This window comes from Drosophila mauritiana, chromosome 3L (genome assembly GCF_004382145.1).
Source record: "Drosophila mauritiana strain mau12 chromosome 3L, ASM438214v1, whole genome shotgun sequence".
Lineage (NCBI taxonomy): Eukaryota > Metazoa > Arthropoda > Insecta > Diptera > Drosophilidae > Drosophila > Drosophila mauritiana.
In genome coordinates, this window is record NC_046669.1 from 19,069,894 (window position 1) to 19,089,335 (window position 19,442).

General features: G+C 39.8%; 1 protein-coding gene across 4 annotated transcripts; it reads right to left on the minus strand.

Annotated features, from left to right (window-relative positions):
• Positions 1-1,795: 1,795 nt before the first annotated feature.
• LOC117140013 (potassium voltage-gated channel protein Shal) lies at positions 1,796-19,197 on the minus strand. 4 transcript variants are annotated; one of them, XM_033302731.1, is made up of 7 exons: positions 18,961-19,197; positions 9,409-9,974; positions 7,968-8,880; positions 7,679-7,841; positions 7,258-7,446; positions 4,614-4,766; positions 1,796-3,621 (listed from the first exon to the last, which is right to left on the minus strand). In XM_033302731.1, the coding sequence occupies exons 2-7, from the start codon at positions 9,608-9,610 to the stop codon at positions 3,526-3,528; spliced, it is 1,716 nt and encodes a 571-aa protein (XP_033158622.1). In that variant the 5' UTR covers positions 9,611-9,974; positions 18,961-19,197; the 3' UTR covers positions 1,796-3,525. The 4 variants fall into 4 exon arrangements, with proteins under 4 accessions (XP_033158622.1, XP_033158621.1, XP_033158623.1 ...); XM_033302730.1 differs by having other exon boundaries at positions 18,950-19,197; XM_033302732.1 differs by lacking the exon at positions 4,614-4,766 and having other exon boundaries at positions 18,950-19,197.
• Positions 19,198-19,442: the final 245 nt, after the last annotated feature.

Here is a 19,442-nt window from a genome sequence, read left to right on the forward strand (position 1 = left end):
TCAACCATCTGCAGTGTTACACAACCGGCTCTATATACAGGGTGCTATGTTGTCTTTGGTTATCTAGCTGTATGAGTGATAAATAACGTCATAAAGCTAGCTTACCGAAGTTAATATTAGCGTCTGACCAGCGAAACAGCCAAAAACGAAGCCCACATTGCGTATACTTAACATTGGGGAAACACATCAAAACAAGCGTACTATTAGTATAAACCCACATGTACACATGCATGTTTATGATTTTGCAGTTTGGCTTTATGGCCAACTGCCGTGGCAAGCAAGAAACGAGTAAGTTTTAGTATTTAAGTCTCGTATCTCTCCTCTGCTCTTTTGTTTTGCCTTGATTTATAGACACGACCTTTACTTGGAGCTATTTTACCCCCTGCGAACAGGAAAAGAGGTGGAAAATACAGACGCAAACAGCAGTCAATGACGTTGCTAATGAGCAGCTGATGAACACTAATTCATTGAAATCGATATGAAAGATCATTTGCAGGCAATCAAGAGAATGGTGGCAAGCTGAAAAGATCGGATAGCAACAACATAGTTAGGAACTTTGGAGGAAAACTACTTTTAAGGCCGTCGAACTATGATAGTGTGTGGAAAAGTAATGTTCGAAAATCGCATTACTTGTAAAAACCATAAACTCAAGTAAGCAAAATACATATGTATTAATAGTAATTAATAGATTGCAATAAGTTTTATATCTGCACTTCAATCGATTAGCTTGATAAAAAGGTTAATACAGCTATACTACTATTTGCGATTTAAACCAAAATTATAACACTTTCTAACACTTTTTCAGTTTGTAAAATAGTTAAAGCAGTTTTAATATTTCACTTTGTAAAATAGTTTAAAAAGGGTGCATGTTAAATTAAAATAGTGAAATCAAAGTAAAATGAATATGTTATAAATGAATATAACTTTATAGCTGCATATTTAAACAAAACAGCTTAAAGCTTAGCATTTGGAAGCAATAAATGTATAAAGTAAGAGCATCTAAATGTACCTAAGTATCTCTAATTGGCAAGAACGTGGCTCAGCTCGCGGCGATCTTGCTTTCACTGCCAAGTTGAAGTTCACAGATCTCGACAACTCATAGGCATATGACTAACGACGACTATGCAAATTAGTTTGGGCCATATGCCCGGTTATCGCAGACGCAAAAAAGCAAAAGCACAATTCGACATCTGTTCGTTCGGTCTGGGGCCAAAAGCAAATTGCTAAGGTGGCTCAGACGATCGTTTGGCATCGAATCGTGTGGCATTATACCGGCTGAGCATCCACTTACACTCCCGTAGCGCCAGCTCCAGCAGATATAGCGGTGATCTCTGGGTTGGATATATAGCCGATGATGTATGGTGGGAATTTCCGTGACTTTTGCCATTCGATTGGTCGGTTTCCGATCTCTCCTACAAGTTCATATAGGCGTTGTCTCCGAGAGAGAGTTTTTGAATATAGTACCTATATGGATGTGTTGGCAGTGGTAGGGTGGCCCTGAAATTTTATTTTGGATATGACATTATCTCACTTTTGCTTTCAGTTTTGGAGCTCAGGTGAAGTTAGGTCCTTATAAAGATACTCTTTGATGATATAAAGTCTTTAATCTGAAATAATTATATATTAAAATGTATATATATTCAGAAGAAATGAAAAGTCAAGTATTTATGTATATTAGATTGTTCTCACAAAATCTTGTTGTTTGTTTTCTTACCCAAATTGTTAACTTACCAGCTCGGTTCACCCTAATATCTACTTTCTAGAACCTAGATGAATTGTTGGGAGTATTCGCATGTATGGTGGAAGTAAACAGATTTCTTTATTTTATTCATTATTAATCTTTAGCTTTTTCATTCTCAGAGACCCGTGGCAGAGTATTTGTTTTTGCTGTTACTCAATTCGAATTACATATCACTAAAAATCAAAAGAGAAATGTCGTCTTCCTCCATCGGATTTGGGTTTCGACCCCGACTTTCGTTAATCTGATAGTTTTGGTTTTCTTTTAGAATATCGCTACAAGAGTTGGTTTTAGTAACCAAATTTGTTTGTTTGTTATCGTGATGTGGTTTTCGTAAATCTCCGATCTAATCATAAATCGCCTCTTAAGCGTTTTATGCACAACTTCGTTTTGATAAACAAAAGCTGTCAGTTTTGTTAGTTTAGCTTGTTTTGTTTTGGGAAATTATTAGGCAACTTAGAGAGTTAGAAACAAATGGGCAACACTATTATCGTATTCATCGCCGACTAATAATAATAATTAGAGTAATCATAATAAATTTATCATACATACATACAAGCTCCATATTTATGTTGTTGTTTTCTTTTAAGTTGTTTACTTGAACTAATTTTAAATGTTTGATTTTAATTTAGAATTAATTAATATACTTTAAGTTTCTGTTAGAATTTGCTAAGAGTTCATTTAGTTAGTTAATGTTCCAATTCGTTAAAGCCTTTCCTACACACACATATACATTTAAATAGTTATCTCGCTAACTTAGTTCTTGGAAGAAAGTTGTAATTTTTAGTTTTTCAATAGATTTTGATTAGTTCATTTTGGAGTACTTCGGAAAAAGGATGGAAAATGTTGAATGACGAACTGAAACCTCTTTGCTGTACACACATATACATAATTTGTTTGGGGGGAAAATGAGGTTGTCACACAAATGCGGTAATAGATCATTGTCGATGAGAAAGAATAGAGAAGTAGGGGATGAAGATCATAACTACTAAACTACGGACCACTTAAAAAATACACGAATTCGTATTAATATCATCATAATTTTCTCGCAAACTTTCAATCCTTCCTCGTTTCCTGGCCACACAAATCGTTTGCTGTTAAAATGTTCCTTATTGTGTTCGGATTTTGTTCAATTGGTTTTTTGGACTCTGCCCTTGTCGTCAGTTATTGATCCTATTAGCTAGGTCTTTCTAGTACTCTCTTCAAACTATTTCGCCTGCTATGCTACTTTATGTTCACGTTATTAAAACATACACAGTAAATTCCTCTAAAATGCTTCGGTTTCTGTGGTTTGCTGTTGTTGTCTTGTCACCTAAATAAAGTAAATAGTGTTGCATATTATTATATTTAATATTTGGGTTTTTTCATTAACGGGTCCTCGCTAATCAAATCCGACTTTGCCGCCGCAGAAACTGGGTTGGGCATACTTTTACACACTTCATTTGTTACTTGTTTTATTTTAATGTGCCCATCATACTTTACACATTCGGTGTTGCTTTCATTTGAGTCTGCAAGTGCTTGCATTTATCTAAATATTTTGCTCGTTAAACTCGAAAATCAGATTTTAGAGATTACAGTTGTATTTCGGCTTCAGTTATTCCGCGGGTCCATCAATTTTATATTTGGCGACTAAACACACACGACATGTCTACAAAACGAATTCAATTTAGTTTAAAAACTTTTCAAGTTAGACTAAACGTAAACGTAAATCATCTCGATCTGGATTGGGATGTGACTGCCTCCCTGGCCGAGGATGTGCATCTCGGCGCCAACCTGCTGCCGCCGGCTCAGAACGAGGCCTCCACCAGGTAGGTGCCATCCATGGGCTGATTGTTTTGGCTATTCTGAGCATTGCTGGCAGCCGGCATGTACTTGCCGCAGGCCTAAACAGAAACGAGAACAGACCAGAAAATGTTAATATTAAGGCTTTTACCGCTCGGGGTCAGAGTTCACATGATTAATGATAGCTCCAGAATAGCATGATGTGCCTACAACTAATACAGAAGCTGCATAGAGATTCCAGCATCCTATCATACTCAAAACATACTAAACGATGCCCACTGAGAAATTGACTATATATTCTAAGATATTTTGCTGTAGTTTTATGTCTTGATAATTTTATAAAAATGATAAATAAAAGTTCGGAGATTCGTATGTACATCTTTAAAATCAACATCTTTCTTTTAATTCTATTCAAAGATTTTAAAGATATATACATATATGAAGGAAAGGACATTGTTTGTTATATATCTTAATCAAATTTCGTTATTATATACATTTTAATTCAATAAAGAGCGCACTCCATTTGACTGCAGGCAAAGAATTTATATTTACACAACTTTTTGTACAATTTTTCAAGATACAATTTTCGAAAAGAGATTGCATTCTTTTTTTAAATTTACACTATACATTCTACATATTATCTACACCCTTACTACATTATGATTGCAAAACTCATAGCATACTTTTTGATGTATGTAAAAAACTATATATTTGACATAGGAAAAGGAGCTCTGATATAATTAGTTCTGTTATGATTAGGTACTTATGGTACATCAAAATGAATTTATTTAAATGAAAGCTTAATGACTAGGAGCACCAAAATCATGTTAATTTCCCTAAGATGCACCCAAGTGATATCCTCGAGGATGTGTTAGTTCTTCCGTAGGTGAGATGTGAAAATTTACAAGATTACAAGACCAACAGAGGCAACAAAGTCAACACACACAAACGGTATATAGTACTTATAAAGAGAGAGGGTTACGGAAAGCGGTTTTGGACCCACCTGTGGGGGCACTCAACCCCTCGAGTGCCGAACGGCGGTAACTCCCGCACTTCTCTCCCCGTACAGGGTATGTCGGGGCGTATAGCTTACCTGGTAGCGCTGCGAGCAGCAGCGGCCGCAGCAGGACTGCAGCAGGCCGGCGGCACTGTTTGTCGAGTGGGCGGGACTGGCCATCGGGGACGGGGAGCCCGGCCTCTTGGGCTGGCCGTTAAACGGTATTTCTAACTCGACAAATTCTCGATCCTGAGGTTTTTGAGCATTGAGAGGTACAGCCAGAGAAGAATTTTACAAAGAGAAACGAAGAATACATAGAGTACAATGTTTTTCTTTTCTTTTTTTTTCCACAATTTTACAATATAGAAATCTTGGGAGGGGGAGCGGGATTTTACACACACACCAAACACAGGACTTAAGAATTGGGTTCAAGTACATACGCATAAACAAATACTTGGAGCGAGGGGTGGGGGGAAGGAGAAAGGGGAAGAGCGAGCGTTTTTGGCCCCTTCGAGTTTAAACAACAATTAAAACATTAAGCTGGTATGGTGGGAGGGGGTGGGGGGGCTAGTTATAAACATTTGAACGCTACAATTTGTTAATGGGAAATTCGGTGATTTTCTTGTTGGTTTTTTGTTTTTCTTTTTTTGCGGCTCCTAAGCAATGACAATTGTACAAAAACACTATGAGAACAAACTTTTTATCGAAACAGCCAGGGGGCGGGGCAGCGGGCGGGCGGGCAGTCACTTAGCGGAACGAGAGCGGTAAATGCGGGGGGCGGTTCGGAGGGCATGGGCGGTGGCGGGGGCGTGGCAGAGCGGTACGAATGGTAAGCAAGCGCCAGCTAGCGACATTCGAGTGCGACTTTGGCTCAAAACGCGACCACATTTATGGCCGCTTCTAACCGATTCTCGATTTATGACAAAACGCTATTTTATTGATTTGCTGCTTTAAGTAGAGATTTTAAGAGCTCATCAAGTGAAATGGCTTTTGGTTATGGCTAGCACACATACAAAATAAAAATGGTAATGGTGCATAATAATCGATTATGAAAGCAGAGTGGAAATCACTGAAAAGTTTAGTCAATTAGGTTAACTATATACTAAATTTAACACTTTAATTCATATAAGTAAAAGGTGTTATTCACCTATGGGTATAAAATGGTGTTAATAAAGAAATTATTCTGAAACTTTTTAATTTATTTAGATTTGTTTAAGAACTGCAGTATTTACATTTGCATACCAAATTTTACTTTACAAAACTCCATTACCACCCCCCTTTGATTTTCTCGCCATGTTTTCATTATTCTTAAGCAATTGCGTTGTTTTCCCAACTTTTAAACAAATTGTTGTCTTCGAAAATAACACAGCAAGCTGGCCAAGAACTATTTTTAATGAATTATGAATTGTGCTCATAAAAAAATAGTTAATGCTGTGCCATTAAATGAAATGGGAATTTGCTCTCGATAAATTAGGCCTTACAAATTGTCTGTTTTAATGGCTTTTCATATCCACTTAGTGACTTTGAATTCTTCGTGCCGATACTTCGCCTCACTTGATGAGCCCCTCTGGGCATTTAAAATGTTTAGATTTTGATATGGTTTCTGGCCTTATGTTGACAGCAATCGATTGCATATGGCTAAATGGGCGTTTTGGAAATTTCTTGATAGCATGTGGGGGAGCATTCGCATATCGTTCGAACCGATTCTGTTCGGTAATGACCTATTCGAGGAACTTAAAACAGAACACAGCGCATAGCATTCAACACGAATCGTTTTCTAATGCCAGAGGCTATTTGAAATCAAACAAAAAACAACCGACAATCAACAAAGAAGAAATTAAAATTGAAAATTGGAAATCATAAAAATTAAGTGCAACGCGTAAACATGAACGAGTTTAGATAGAACGAGAAAGGTGGATAGAGAGAGAGCGATAGAGAAAGATTGAAGAAAGAACGGAACTTAAATACAAACCGAAAGCACTTACTTTGGCGAATTTATTTATATTCGTCTTTTTTTCAGAGCATAGACATTGATATTCATTGCTTTTTATTTCTATGTTTTATATTTGCTTATTTTCGAAGCCAGTTCGGGCTCAGATCGTGTGAAAAACATGACACAAATGGTGAACTTAGAACATATAACTTAGGACGAAATACAACAGATCGCACACAAAAACGATAAATACCATAATAATGTACAGAAAACATATCCAAATAAAACGATAAAACTAAAACGCTTAACAAAATGCACATACAAAAGATGCTGAATATTTCAGTTCAGTTTCTTTTTCTCTTGGCTTTCCGCGATTTTTGACTATCATTTTGATTTATGAGAAGACACGTCAGTTCTAAAACGCCCAACAACATATCCTTCGTCCTGCCACTCGCTGATTTTGCTGTCGCCACCGTTGAGGTTTTTTTTGCTGTGGGTGTCGCTCTCGTTGATGCCGTTGTCATTGCTTTCCCAATGAGCTCGTGGCAAACCTTACAATTTCTGACTACAACTGAGATGTTCAAATGTTGCTACATCTGTCACGGAGTAAAAACGAAAGATGTATAGAGACAGAGTGTGATTCGAGAGGTAGTAAGAAATGAAAAGTTCAAATCATAAGTTCAAACACTGAGCGCGCAATCGAGTGACAATAATACGCATATCACATTTACGAGTATGTATACAGAGAGATAGAGATAGAGCTGCACAGCGAAGGACAAAGCTGCCTCGCACATTGCGTATACGCACCGTTGTCTTCTCCAGACATCGCAGCAAATGATGGTGCTGCAGCTCGAAGATGTCCTCGTCCCGATAGTTGTCATCCAGCTCGATGCCCGACTCCTGGGCAGCCCACCGGGCCTCGGCGGCCTTCTTCTTGCTGACAAAGGCGGCTCCGGACGAGGCCTTGGCAATGCGGATGCGCGCCAGGCGAGCTTTCTGCAAGGCCATAACAAATAATGAGTATTTGTGGGTGGTGGGTGTCGTTCAGTTGGGATGCACACGGAAAAATGCATTAATTTCACTGGCTCCCAGCTAAATTTCCAGCGATTTAATATCGGTGTCACAGAAACTGCTGGCAAAATCTCTAACTATAACTACAGGAAATTCCAGTCTGCAGTTTCCGTGACACTGATGGATTCCTTTGGATTCCCCAGATAGCCTTTCTTACCCGCTGCGCCTTGCGCTTGTCCGCTCGCTGGTTCTGGTGATAGATTCTACTAAAGTTCGATACGATAACAGGTACAGGTAAGGCGATGACCAGCACACCGCTGAGCGAGCAGACGCCGCCCACAATTTTGCCAGCTATTGTCTCTGGCACCATGTCGCCATATCTGCGACGGATGGAAAGATTTCAGAATAAGATTAGATAAGGCAATGGAAAATCTAGCCCTTTTAATTGGCATGAGGAAGTAAAGGGAACACATATGTACATGTTATATCACTATGAGTAAACTCACCCCAGCGTCGTCATTGTGACGATGGTATACCAGAAGGCCGCCGGAATCGATGTGAAGTTGGTGCCATTGACGTTCTTCTCGGCGTAGAACATGACGGTGGCAAAGATGATAATGGCCATGGCCAGCGAGAAGACAAGGAAGCCCAGCTCGCTGGCGCAGGACTTGAGCGTGTAGCCGAGGATCCGGAGTCCTTGCGAGTGGCGCGAGAACTTGAAGATGCGGAAGACACGGAAGACGCGCAGCGTGACGAAAGCACCGCTCACGTCGTCGTTGTCGGTGATCCCGAGGCCGATGTAGTACGGCATAATGGCCACCACATCGATGATGCTCATCACCGAGCGCACGAACTTGCAGCGATCGGGGGCGGCGAATAGTCGGAGTAGGTACTCCGCCGTGAAGATCATCACGCAGGCGGTATCCAGGCAGAAGAAGACGATCTTGTAGCGCTCGCCGCAGGGCAGAGTTCCCGCTCTGCCCGGCCGGTGGCCACACGGCACCGTCTCCACCACGTTGGCCATCACGGAGACGGCGATGAAGAAACCCGTAACATAGTAGAACACCAGGGCGCTCGTCGACGTGTGCGGATTCTCGAAGGCCCGCCACATCTTCTGGCGCATGTTGGTCAGCTGCTGGAGATTCTGATCCCCGTTCTCCGACAGCTTGTCGTCCATCAGCCGCTCCGCGTTCTCCCGCTTCCGGTCCCGGTAGTCCTCGTAGCAGCAGTCGCCTATAACATCCGGCATTATGCCAAAGAAGGCCAGCTCCTCGTCGTAGCTGGTGAGGCATTCGTGCTTCGGGTAGTGCAGCTTGCCCGTCCGGTAGTAGTTCAGTATGTGCCGGAAGATGTCCGGGTCCCGATCGAAGAAATACTCTTTGCAGTCCTCGTCGTAGAAGAACTCCCTTTCATTGGAACCTGAATGTAGCCAATATAAGTGTGAATAAATAAAGTGGTAGTAGTGGTTCATTAAGTTAATAATGTTTGTTTACAGTTGGTAATATAGAAAAATCATTTTTAAAGCTTGTAAATATCTGAAAAAGTTCTTGGGAGCTATTAGATTGTTCTTTTTAGCGAGAAATACATATATGAAAATGTTAAACAATAAATTTCTTGTATATATGTAGAGAGAAGCATTTTCAAGAACACTTTTTATTCGATTTTCCTGAATTTACTGAAAGGTTTTTTATTATTCAGAGTGAATAATTTATTGTACAGCCAATCGTCTGTAAACTGTATAAACTATTAAAAAAAATGATGCTGGCTCTAAAACGTACAAAGTAGAATTGTTAATGCTATAAATTTTGACCTTCCGCCCAATGAGTATGGGATTAGTAATCAAAGGATATAGTAAACTACTAGCTTTCCTATTTTCAAATCGAAGCTTGTATTTATATTGGATTTGATCCCCTTTAGTACCTTGAGTAATATATTACGTATACGCACCTAAAAGGGTGTCCGGATACTTCTCCAAGGTGTTCCGCCACGTCTCGAAGCGCCGCCCGGAGACGTTGATCAGGAGCTTCTCGTCGTCCGTTTTGCGGCGATCCTTGGGCATCGGGGGCGGTGGCAGTGGGTGGGTGGCTATCGGCACCCACCCGATGGCCGCCGCCCGGGCGAAGGGCAGCCAAGCGGCGACCGAGGCCATGCTATGGGGTGGAATGTTTCAGTGTCCCGGCTGACAGTAGGGCTTCTTTCCTGCGCTCCTCGCTGGGTTCCGTCCACCGACTGGCTAATATCCTATATTATTTGGCAGTTTATTGGGGTGTCCCGGGTGTGCCGGGCGCTCTGCGGGATGGGGAGTCCGGTGATTAACTCCTATTTTAAAGCTTTCGACCGCCGCCCGTCCTTATTGTGCTGCGAGTGCATGTTTGCAACTTCTGGCTAGCTGTGTTTTATTGCTTGAACTTATTGCTGTCATTTTGCTGTGGCTGCTGCTACTTTTGCTTTTATCGTTCACTGCGGGGATATGAAAAGTTTCTCGTGTTCTCCAGTTGTGTTGATGTGCAGCACTGCAAGAAAGTGAAAAAGTTCGCCGCACTTTAGGACAAGTTTGTGGGAGGAAAAGGGGTCGCAATGAGGGTTTTAATTCTACGAAAAGTTTTCAAAACACGCTCACAGCGAAATTTTTGCTGCAAGTTGAGCACTTTATTTGCTAAAGTTAAGACCTACTAATATCTTAAAATCTTCAATGGTTCATAGTGAAAATAAATGTGCTCTATTTCAAATCAAGTACCATTTAATAATTGTTTTTGTAAATAAAAATTCCCAAAAAGACAGAACAGAAATGCAAAAACCCGTATAATCTATTTTTAAACACATATTTGAAAATATTTATTTAATGACGAATGCTTGTGCAGAAATTTTCCAAATTGTTGTAAACAAAGGCCCAAGATTACCCTTAAATCCCCCGCAAATTCCCAGAGACCAAGTGTATAGTAAAGCAATCGGTTAGGGTTCGCTGAATCGAATTAAAACCGCCCACATTTAAATTAAATGCATTCAATTGTTTGAAATTCACTTCAATCGAATTCGAAAGTTTATGGGGAATCCCAAATACTCGTAGTAGTGTCTGCTGGATTTTCCGACTTTCTCAAAGCATAAATATTATCATAAATCTGAGGGGGAACAGCCCCCGAGCACAAACTACACACACACACCCACTCATCGGCCCACTCCTCAATTTCTCGCTTCACTTGTTTACATTATCAATTTATCCCCACCACTCCCCTACGCCCCAGCGTATATATAATGATTCACGGCAATCGACAGACAACGCCATTCAATGCGTTTTCGAGCAGCGCTCTGTCTAAATATTTAAACAAGCCAAACAGAATCGCAGGGAGCGACGGACCATGGGTCTGGCATGGGTCCGGCAGCTGGGAGCAATATTTTGGCCAGAGCCAGTGGAGTGAACGACCACCGGATGGTCTTCCATCTGTCCACGTCTGGATGGATCTGGTTTGGACCCGAACTTCTTGCCTGGGATGGAAACAGTGGGAAAGTGGTCAACATACCTTTTGTATGTTATATTATATTATATTACTATTTAAGAAGAATATAAAAGTTTAAAAGGTTGAAAAACAAGTTTTCATTTAATACAACTTTTCATATTTTAATGTACATTGAAGGAAACCCATAATTTTTAAACACTGGTCTTTCTATTAAAATGTAATAAATTATTTCAAGAACTAGATTTAAATGAATTCACACTAGACATACTATGGCGTTTCATTTATTACTATTTGCTTTCAGTGTAGCTTTTATATGCCATGCTGAAATTTTAATCTCTTTTAGAATTTTCCATTGCATTCCGTTTTGAGTGTACGCGAAAGATTGGACGGAATGCGTGGGTGGCTTTGTTGCTCCGTTCGCCAGTCGCACAACAAATTTATGTGCATTTCAATGGACAGTAAACACCCTGCAAATCTTCCTTGGGCCACAAGTCATTTTCCAAACAACAATTAGAACGCAAAAAGTTTTTTTGTCTGTCCTTTGGCCTTGCGCCCACTTCGCGGCTACAAACCACCCACCCAACTAACCATCCAACTGGGAACTGTGACAAAAAGTCATTTGTTTCCATAAACGTCATGGCTTGGCATGACTCTTGAAGTCTATATAATGTGTTTCTTTGATTTATACAATATTTATGGCTCTGTGTTTAGTTGTGTTACACTATGTTACTCCATTGCTACGTAATTCCGGCCAAGAGCACATCGATTGCACTGCCAGAAAATGCGGGAAAATCTTTTACGCACCTTAATGAAAAGTGGTTGCATATTTAAGAGCAACTTTTAACTGTGAAATGCGTGATTTAATATACAAATTATGTAACAATGCTCACATGGTGTTTAAAAATAAAAGAATATGTGGTTCAAAAAACAATAAGGGAAGCAACCTTCGTCACCCTGAATCTTATATACTCTTGAAATAGTTTTATATTGAAAAAACACTTTTGTATGCCGAGTAAGATCACTCGGTGATCAAAAATAACGAAACTAAGAATTATTTTTTAATGTATTAGATTATTATTACATAGACAGTTTTCTATGATAGCTATATGCTCAAAATAAAACTTTAAATTTTCAAAGTATTCGTTTTATTATACTTTCAATAGATAAAAAACTTTTGGATAAGTTTAATGCAGATAGCGTTACTACTAAAAGACCAGTTTGAGTTTGAAACGAAGGGATGGACAAACAGACATGGATATAGCGACTCGACTGTTGATACTGATTAAAAAAATATAAATACTTTATATGGTCTCAAATATCTCCTAGCTCTCCTATTTCTTCATTTTACTACTATATTTTAATACATCTAAAATAATGAGTTCCTTGCAGTAACCAAATGACTCTTGAAGAAAGAAAAGTTGAAGGTGTTTCGGGTTAAAGTGGATGTGGCGTTTGTCATTCGTCGTTGCCATAACAATGGCCATTAGGAGTTATTAGTTTGCTGAATGGAAACCAGTGAGACACGACACGGTCACCAAAAGGTTGTCGATAGTTGAAGCCTAAGGTTAGACAAGGTTAGCTCAAGTGATAGATGAGAATGGGACTAGGATAAACTATGTTCGGCTTAAATCATAAGTACTAGTATTTGCATGCAGTACATGCAAAATAGATATTAGGGTCTCATTTTGATTGATGGCATCGACGCATTGTTTGGACTGTATAACTGTTATAGTAATGTATAAAAAGGATATAAAATGTCAATAAATTATTCTTATACAGTAAAAGCTTCAAATGAATAGTTGTAGAAAGCAAAGCAAGTAAGCTCAGTTCACTCAGTGCATCACATCACACAATAAGCAAACAAATTTTGCGCCCATTAAACGTTGAAGAGTCAAACAAACCGACAGATTCAACCTTGCTTGCCACTCCCACAGAACTCACGCCCTATAGAAGCACCCACTACCACCCACACACACACACACACCAGCACTTTTTGAAACCCAGCTGAGTGTCAGGCCTTAATGTTTTAATGCCGCATTATCCTATCAACAAATTTCCTCTATATATTGACGTTATTACTCTTCAAAGACGTACACTGGAAAAAATACAAAGTCCGAAGAGAAATTTGGGAAAAAAATACATGTGTTTTTTGTATTATGTGTAATGTGTTTTTAAATTTTTATATAATTTAACAATATTTATAATATTTTATATGTCACATTTAAGCCATTCAAAATATGTAAGGATAATAGCAATAATTTTGATAAAATAATTCTTAACATTAAATTTTAAACTATACAAAGAAATGAGTCAATTGAATCGAAATATAAAAGGAAATCACTTGAAAATATTTTTCATCAACTGTTACCTATTTTTATAGACATGTTAACCTGTTTTTTGTTATTGATTTCCCTTAGAAATGATCAAATGGAAAAAGTTCTTATGTTTAACAGTGTTATTTCATCTTTTCTCATAGTGTGTCTCTTGTCGTTGACCTTGCTTTTGTAGCTCGCATTGTGCGAAATGGAAATTAATCAATGCCGTTTGCTTTGCTCTCCTGATCCGTCTCACTCCCACCTAACACCTCGCACCTCCCACCACCCACCGCCCACTGCTGACGTTGATGATGATGTCTGGGTGTCGTTGGGCGATTCAAGGATAGCTTCAACATCGCCATCAGGCAATCCAGCGGCAGGATCAGCCTGTTCGGTGGCCAGAATAAATTGTCAAACAGCAAACGAGGTGGCAAGGTCGGTGGGGTGGTGTGGGGTGGGTGGTGGTGACCCGTCCGGCTGTCCGGTGGAAAACACCTTGGCGCCAAACCGGGGCTGCTGAATGCGACTTCCGGCTGCTGGCGAAACAAAGGCGCCACATGTCCCTATTATACTTAGTCGTCCCACCCTGTGCCTCCATTAATTATTTGCATAGTTTATTTTAGTTTTGCGTGGCGCGGGGCTGCCTAATTATTTGCCAGTTAGTTGGCTGCTTTTAGTAACAGTTCGTCTCAAGGTCTTACTTTTCCGCGGGGGTGGGGGGATGGGGGAGCAAATAGCCCAAAAGCAGAACAACAGCAGCGGCAACAAAGCATCTCTCATCTCTGGTCATAATGATGTGGATCCATCCATCCATCCATTCATCCATTCACCCATCTGTCCATCCATCCATTCATCCATCCATCCATACCTTGTTCCCTACAACCAACAATGTGAGACTTTTTCAGTTTTCATTCGAGTGGGAGTATTCGGACTTGGTTTTGAACTGTGACAGGCATTATAAACATTTCAATCAGAAAATTTCGGATTCGCACTGAATGGAAAGGTGAGCGAAATGAACTCCCAGTAGATTTTTAGCCATCAATCAATTTCGGTCGAAGAACTTCTTTGTGCGAAAGGTCAATTTACATAATTAATGATATGAATATATATTTTTCAGCAATGAGAAGATATATCGAATCAGATTTTTCATTGAAAACAATCCAACAAACCATCTCTAGGACTTTAATATGATTTAAAAATTGGTTTCTTTAAAAAATTTAAAAAATTCATAATGAAACTTTAAAGGATATTGTAGTTTATTATTTCATAACAATTTATGATAATTCTAAGAGCAATTTAACATAATTAATTGTTTTGTTTTAGCAAATAGTAATTATTTAAGATTTCTTCTATATATAAAAGTACCACCATCAGCATAAATATAGCATACTTTTCTGACCTTCAGCATGGGAATAATCATATCAATTTACACCTCGCAGCCTCCACAATCATTATCTATTAATGTTGCTTTCAGGGCATATCAGCATCACAGCCATCGCATTCGTTTTTTTTCCGCCCCTGTTTGTGTTTCCTGACGGCCCGTTTTTTTAATGTTTATTATTTGTTTTTGTTTATTATAAAGTACAAACGGGCAGGCGGACCAGACCACCCACTCGGCCCTCGAGACCGTTCCATTCAAAATTGGTGGCCCCAAATGCTAGTTAGGCATTAATGTGCGGAGCGCACGGAAAATCTACGGAAATCCTGTGAATTTTCCATCGCGGCCATTGCGTGGGCCCGCCTTATTATGGCGGCTCGACTTTGACTTTCTCTTTTTAGCCCTCTCAAAGCGGAAGTCATTTTCGCGAAAATCGAGGCGGGGTGAGGAAATCGACGGGCACAACTGCAACTTTGAGGCAAAATGCGAATCAAAAAGAAATGAAAGCGTTTCCAGATCATAAAAGCAATTTTATAGCCTGGTGGGCATTTCAGTTTTGTATTTTTATTGACAATAAGTTAACATTGTTTACGTGTTAAGTTGTGTGTGTTGTTGTTTGGGGCTATTTTCGAGGCATCACAACAACAACCTCCTGACCGGACCAAAAATACTCTGCGTTTTCCCAACTGCTTCGAATTTCCCACATTTCCCCGCGTTGATTTTCATTTGTTTACAAGTAGTTTTTTCGTTCTTTTCAAATTTGTTTCATCGGCTTTATGAAAAATGAGAAATATGTACAACTGAGCAGGGAAGCGCGAGAGAATGAGAGAAAGGGAGAGTGGGTGAGAGTCTCACTTTCTCTGCGCCTGCTCATAGGACCCTTGGGTTTTGGATACGGGCTTAGGACGTGGGTCTCGGTTTCGGTTTCGGGCTAGCGTTCGGCTTAGGCTCTGGGATGGATCCGGACTGGGATTGGTTCGGATTCGGGTTTGGGTTTGGGTTTGGGTAGGAGGAGGGCCCTTGCCCTCGCCGTCGGGCCAACATCAAAAAACATTTCGCCATTTGTCGCTGGGCCCAGTGAAGATTTTATAATTTTCCTTGTACTTTTCACTTTTGCCCGTGAGTGTGTCGCCGCGCTTAAGTAGGGTCTTATGTATCCTCCCACTAGGAGCCCAATTGGAGGTGTCTCCTCGAGTAAGGTGTCTACTTGGCAAGCATTTCAAAGAAACTAATTCGCATTAGTGGCGCCTTTTGCCCCCCATGGAAATTAAATCGGTTTTATACACGATTTATTTTCAATCATCAGAGCTCTATAAATATCTCTGCTGCAATATTGATCCCACACACAGAGTGCACTGCATTTTGGGTCAGCAGATGTATCTAAGCTAATTATGCTTATATTATTATTATAATAATATTAAAACATGGAATCATAATCAAATTTGTGGCTTTTGAACGCAATTATTTGGATTTTATTACCATTTGCACAGAAAAGCATTCACATATCTTAATAGCTATTCCCAATAATTATTTAAAAAACATAAATTTTTAATTGAATCATAAACATCGCGATGTTGGCTATAAATTCAAACAAAGGCTTGCATTAAATGCATTTAATTATTCGCCAACTGATGCATGGCCAATTAAAATCATCTCAATTTGGAAACGGAGTAAAATAATTTCAGCAACATTTGTTTGCATTGGCAAGAAAAATATTGACCAGCTTTCAGCATCCTGCGCATATTAATTTTTATGGAGCCGCAACACACTGCGTATACGTATTATTAATTCAAGCATTGCTCATACGCCATGTTGTGCCAGAGGACAATACAAGAAAAGGCCGAATGCGTCGACAACAATTCGATTACAAGGTGATTTATTATTTAAATTGCATGTTCCGAAACAAATCTGGGCAGCCAACAAGATGGAGCAAGGATTGCTGGAAATTGGGAAACCCAATGGCACGTGCACTTGGAAAAACTCAATCAAAAAGGAAACAATTCATACTTTGAAATGAAATATATTCATATATATATTATATTATATATTATAAAATTTCAAAGTATATGAATTACAATTTAAAATTGATAAATACTTCCTTTTTACACTTGGTAACTTTGTTTATAACCTTTTATTGTGTAATTTGTAGGATCTGTATATTATACTTAAAACATATTATAAGTGAATAATACTTTTAGTTTTCTCTTTTTCTCAAATCCATAGCTTACATAATATAAGGAAATGTTGCGAATCGGGATGTGCAAAGGATCAAACTTGGAAGTTTCCGCCGTTGTTCGCATTAATTGCAAAGGACATTAAAACTTTATAGAGTCGTGCTTATCAGTTGGCCAACATCGTCAGCTGGAAGAGCTGCAATGTAGCGAATCCACCACCACTAGCACCGAAAAACTTTCGTCCTGATGGCCATGGCAAGCAGGACACCAGGAGCGGTTCAGCGGGATGCGGGGCGACCAGTGGACGTGCAAGTGGCCCAAAAAGCTAAATTCTGGGTCGCACTGGGTGGGTGGTGTGGCCAACAGCTGTGGGTGGGTTTCTGGTTGGTCGGATGAGGCCAATGGCGTAATTTATGTAGGCCCGCTAAGCCTTTCCATGCGTAAAATGTGATTATATCTGCGTATAAATACGCGTACAACTGTGACCACGTACGGGATTGTGTACTATATGTGCTTATTGGGGTGTAAGAGACATATGCATAGAGATACAACCACGGGTAGCAAAATAAATTTGGGTCGAAACAAAAGATGTTCCATGTTTCTGATTATTACTAATAAGATCTTTAAGACCAAAAGCATTTCTTTCTATTAAAATCAATTCCATCAAATTGAGGTGAAGTAAGAAAAGAACCGCACTACGTGGTGTCCACGTGCATTAAGCTGCAATGAAAGTGTAATTTTAAACCAATGATAACAAAACAACAACTACTGGAAGCGCGGCAGCTGCGCTGCAACTGCGCTGCCTCTGCTGCATTAAGCGCGTCATCAAAGAAACACACACACACATAGAAGAGAGATAAAGCCTTTGTGTGTGTGTGTGTGCTTGCATCGGTGATGCTGGTATTAGTGCAGCTTTGTTGTTGCGCCAAAAACCAAGCCAAGGATTTTTCGCACATTTACGCCAACAAATGGACTGCAGCTGCACTGGCCAAAAGGATAGCACATATATTTGATATCTTAATTTATTATTATTATTCTCATTAATATGGGAAAAATCATTGTTCAACTTAAATCAAGTCCGGGATAATAAGCCTACTTTAACATTTCGAAATATTGGGCTTATTTATAAGATAAGAAATAAGATAATAAAACACATCAACACATATGCTTATGTCGCCGTAAAAAATAATATTTTTTACACTGACTTTATCCTAATATTTAATGATTATATTGTAATTGTTTGAATCAGAGAAATAGTAAATAAACTATGTTTGTATGTTAATAAAATGTAAATGAGAGCACTACAATCTGCCTAACAGTAAAAATATTTTTATTTTGTATTAATTGAATGAACTTTTAAAGAAATATCGGAAAGCAACGCTTGATTTTTTTCCAGTGTCCTGTTTGCTCCTGGCTGCCTCGCTCTCTCTTTCTCTCCTACAGACGACCTTCACTTTCGTGGGACCGACCGTTATATATTTTGTGTGCCTAACGCTTTTTTATCATGTTATGTTGTTTCTCTATTTTCGCTGGCCCATTGGTCAAATTAATATCCTGAGTGGGCGGTGCGTGTGGGGAGAGGGGGGTTGGAGGCGATGGTCGATTTAAATAGGCCAACTATGCAGAAACAACAACTTGTTGTTGGGCTGCAGGCACGCCATAAGGTGCAATTAAAAAGCGTGTTTTAAAATGAGCTAACCGCATGGCAAGGACATAGGCGGTTCGAACTGGATGTGTATTTTCCACTATTATTTTCCCTCTGGTTTTCTGTTATTTTTTACGGCTGTTGTTGTTGCAGAGAGAACGAGCGCCACAGCAACAACAACAAGAACAACAACGGCAACATTCGCGGATACACACATTTTCACAAATCAAAAAAGCAAACGAATATTGCCACACAAACACGCACACTGAGAAACACACTCCCACACACACACATGGACAAGAGAGACAGACAGGAAAAATCTCTCATTTTTTATGGATTTTCTGGGCAGGCAATCTGCTTTCGCTGATGTTTGATTAAACAATTGCTTTACGGTGTTTTAATACTCCTGTTGACTTTCGTCCATCATCTGCCCGCATTTCGCTGGGAAATTGGGGAAAAGTGTTTACACATACATACGCACGCCTTTCGGTTTATTGCATTTTACACTTGTCGCCTCTTACACTTTTCCCACCTCCTCCGCTCCTCCTTTCGTTAGCCGCACATTTTCCGCACTACTGCGCGTACATTTTCCACGCTTTCGATCCGGGAAATTCGATGCTGGCCCCTTGTCTGTTTTTGGAAAAACAAATTTTCTGACACTTTTCTCAGACTTTTCTGCACGCACGGGGGCCACAAAAAACTTGGCCCAAACTGCGTCCCGCTTTTTGCTCCGCTCGGCGTTTTCTTGGGGGCGTTCAGACAAACAGTTCTCGACAAACTGAAAGTGAAAAGTAAATGCAAAAGCGCCAGCGCCTCCGACAGTCGGTTGTCTCACTCGGAGCATGCGAGTCCAAACCCAAATCCGAACCAGAATCCGGGACAGCAGCGAGATGCTCACGGCGCCGGCGCACTTCGAAGAGCAAGTGGTGGCCACTGGCCTCTGAAGGCGATGCAGAATCGAAACAGATGTTCATGTTGCCTTCCGAATGAACTATGATCAAATATTTATGGCAA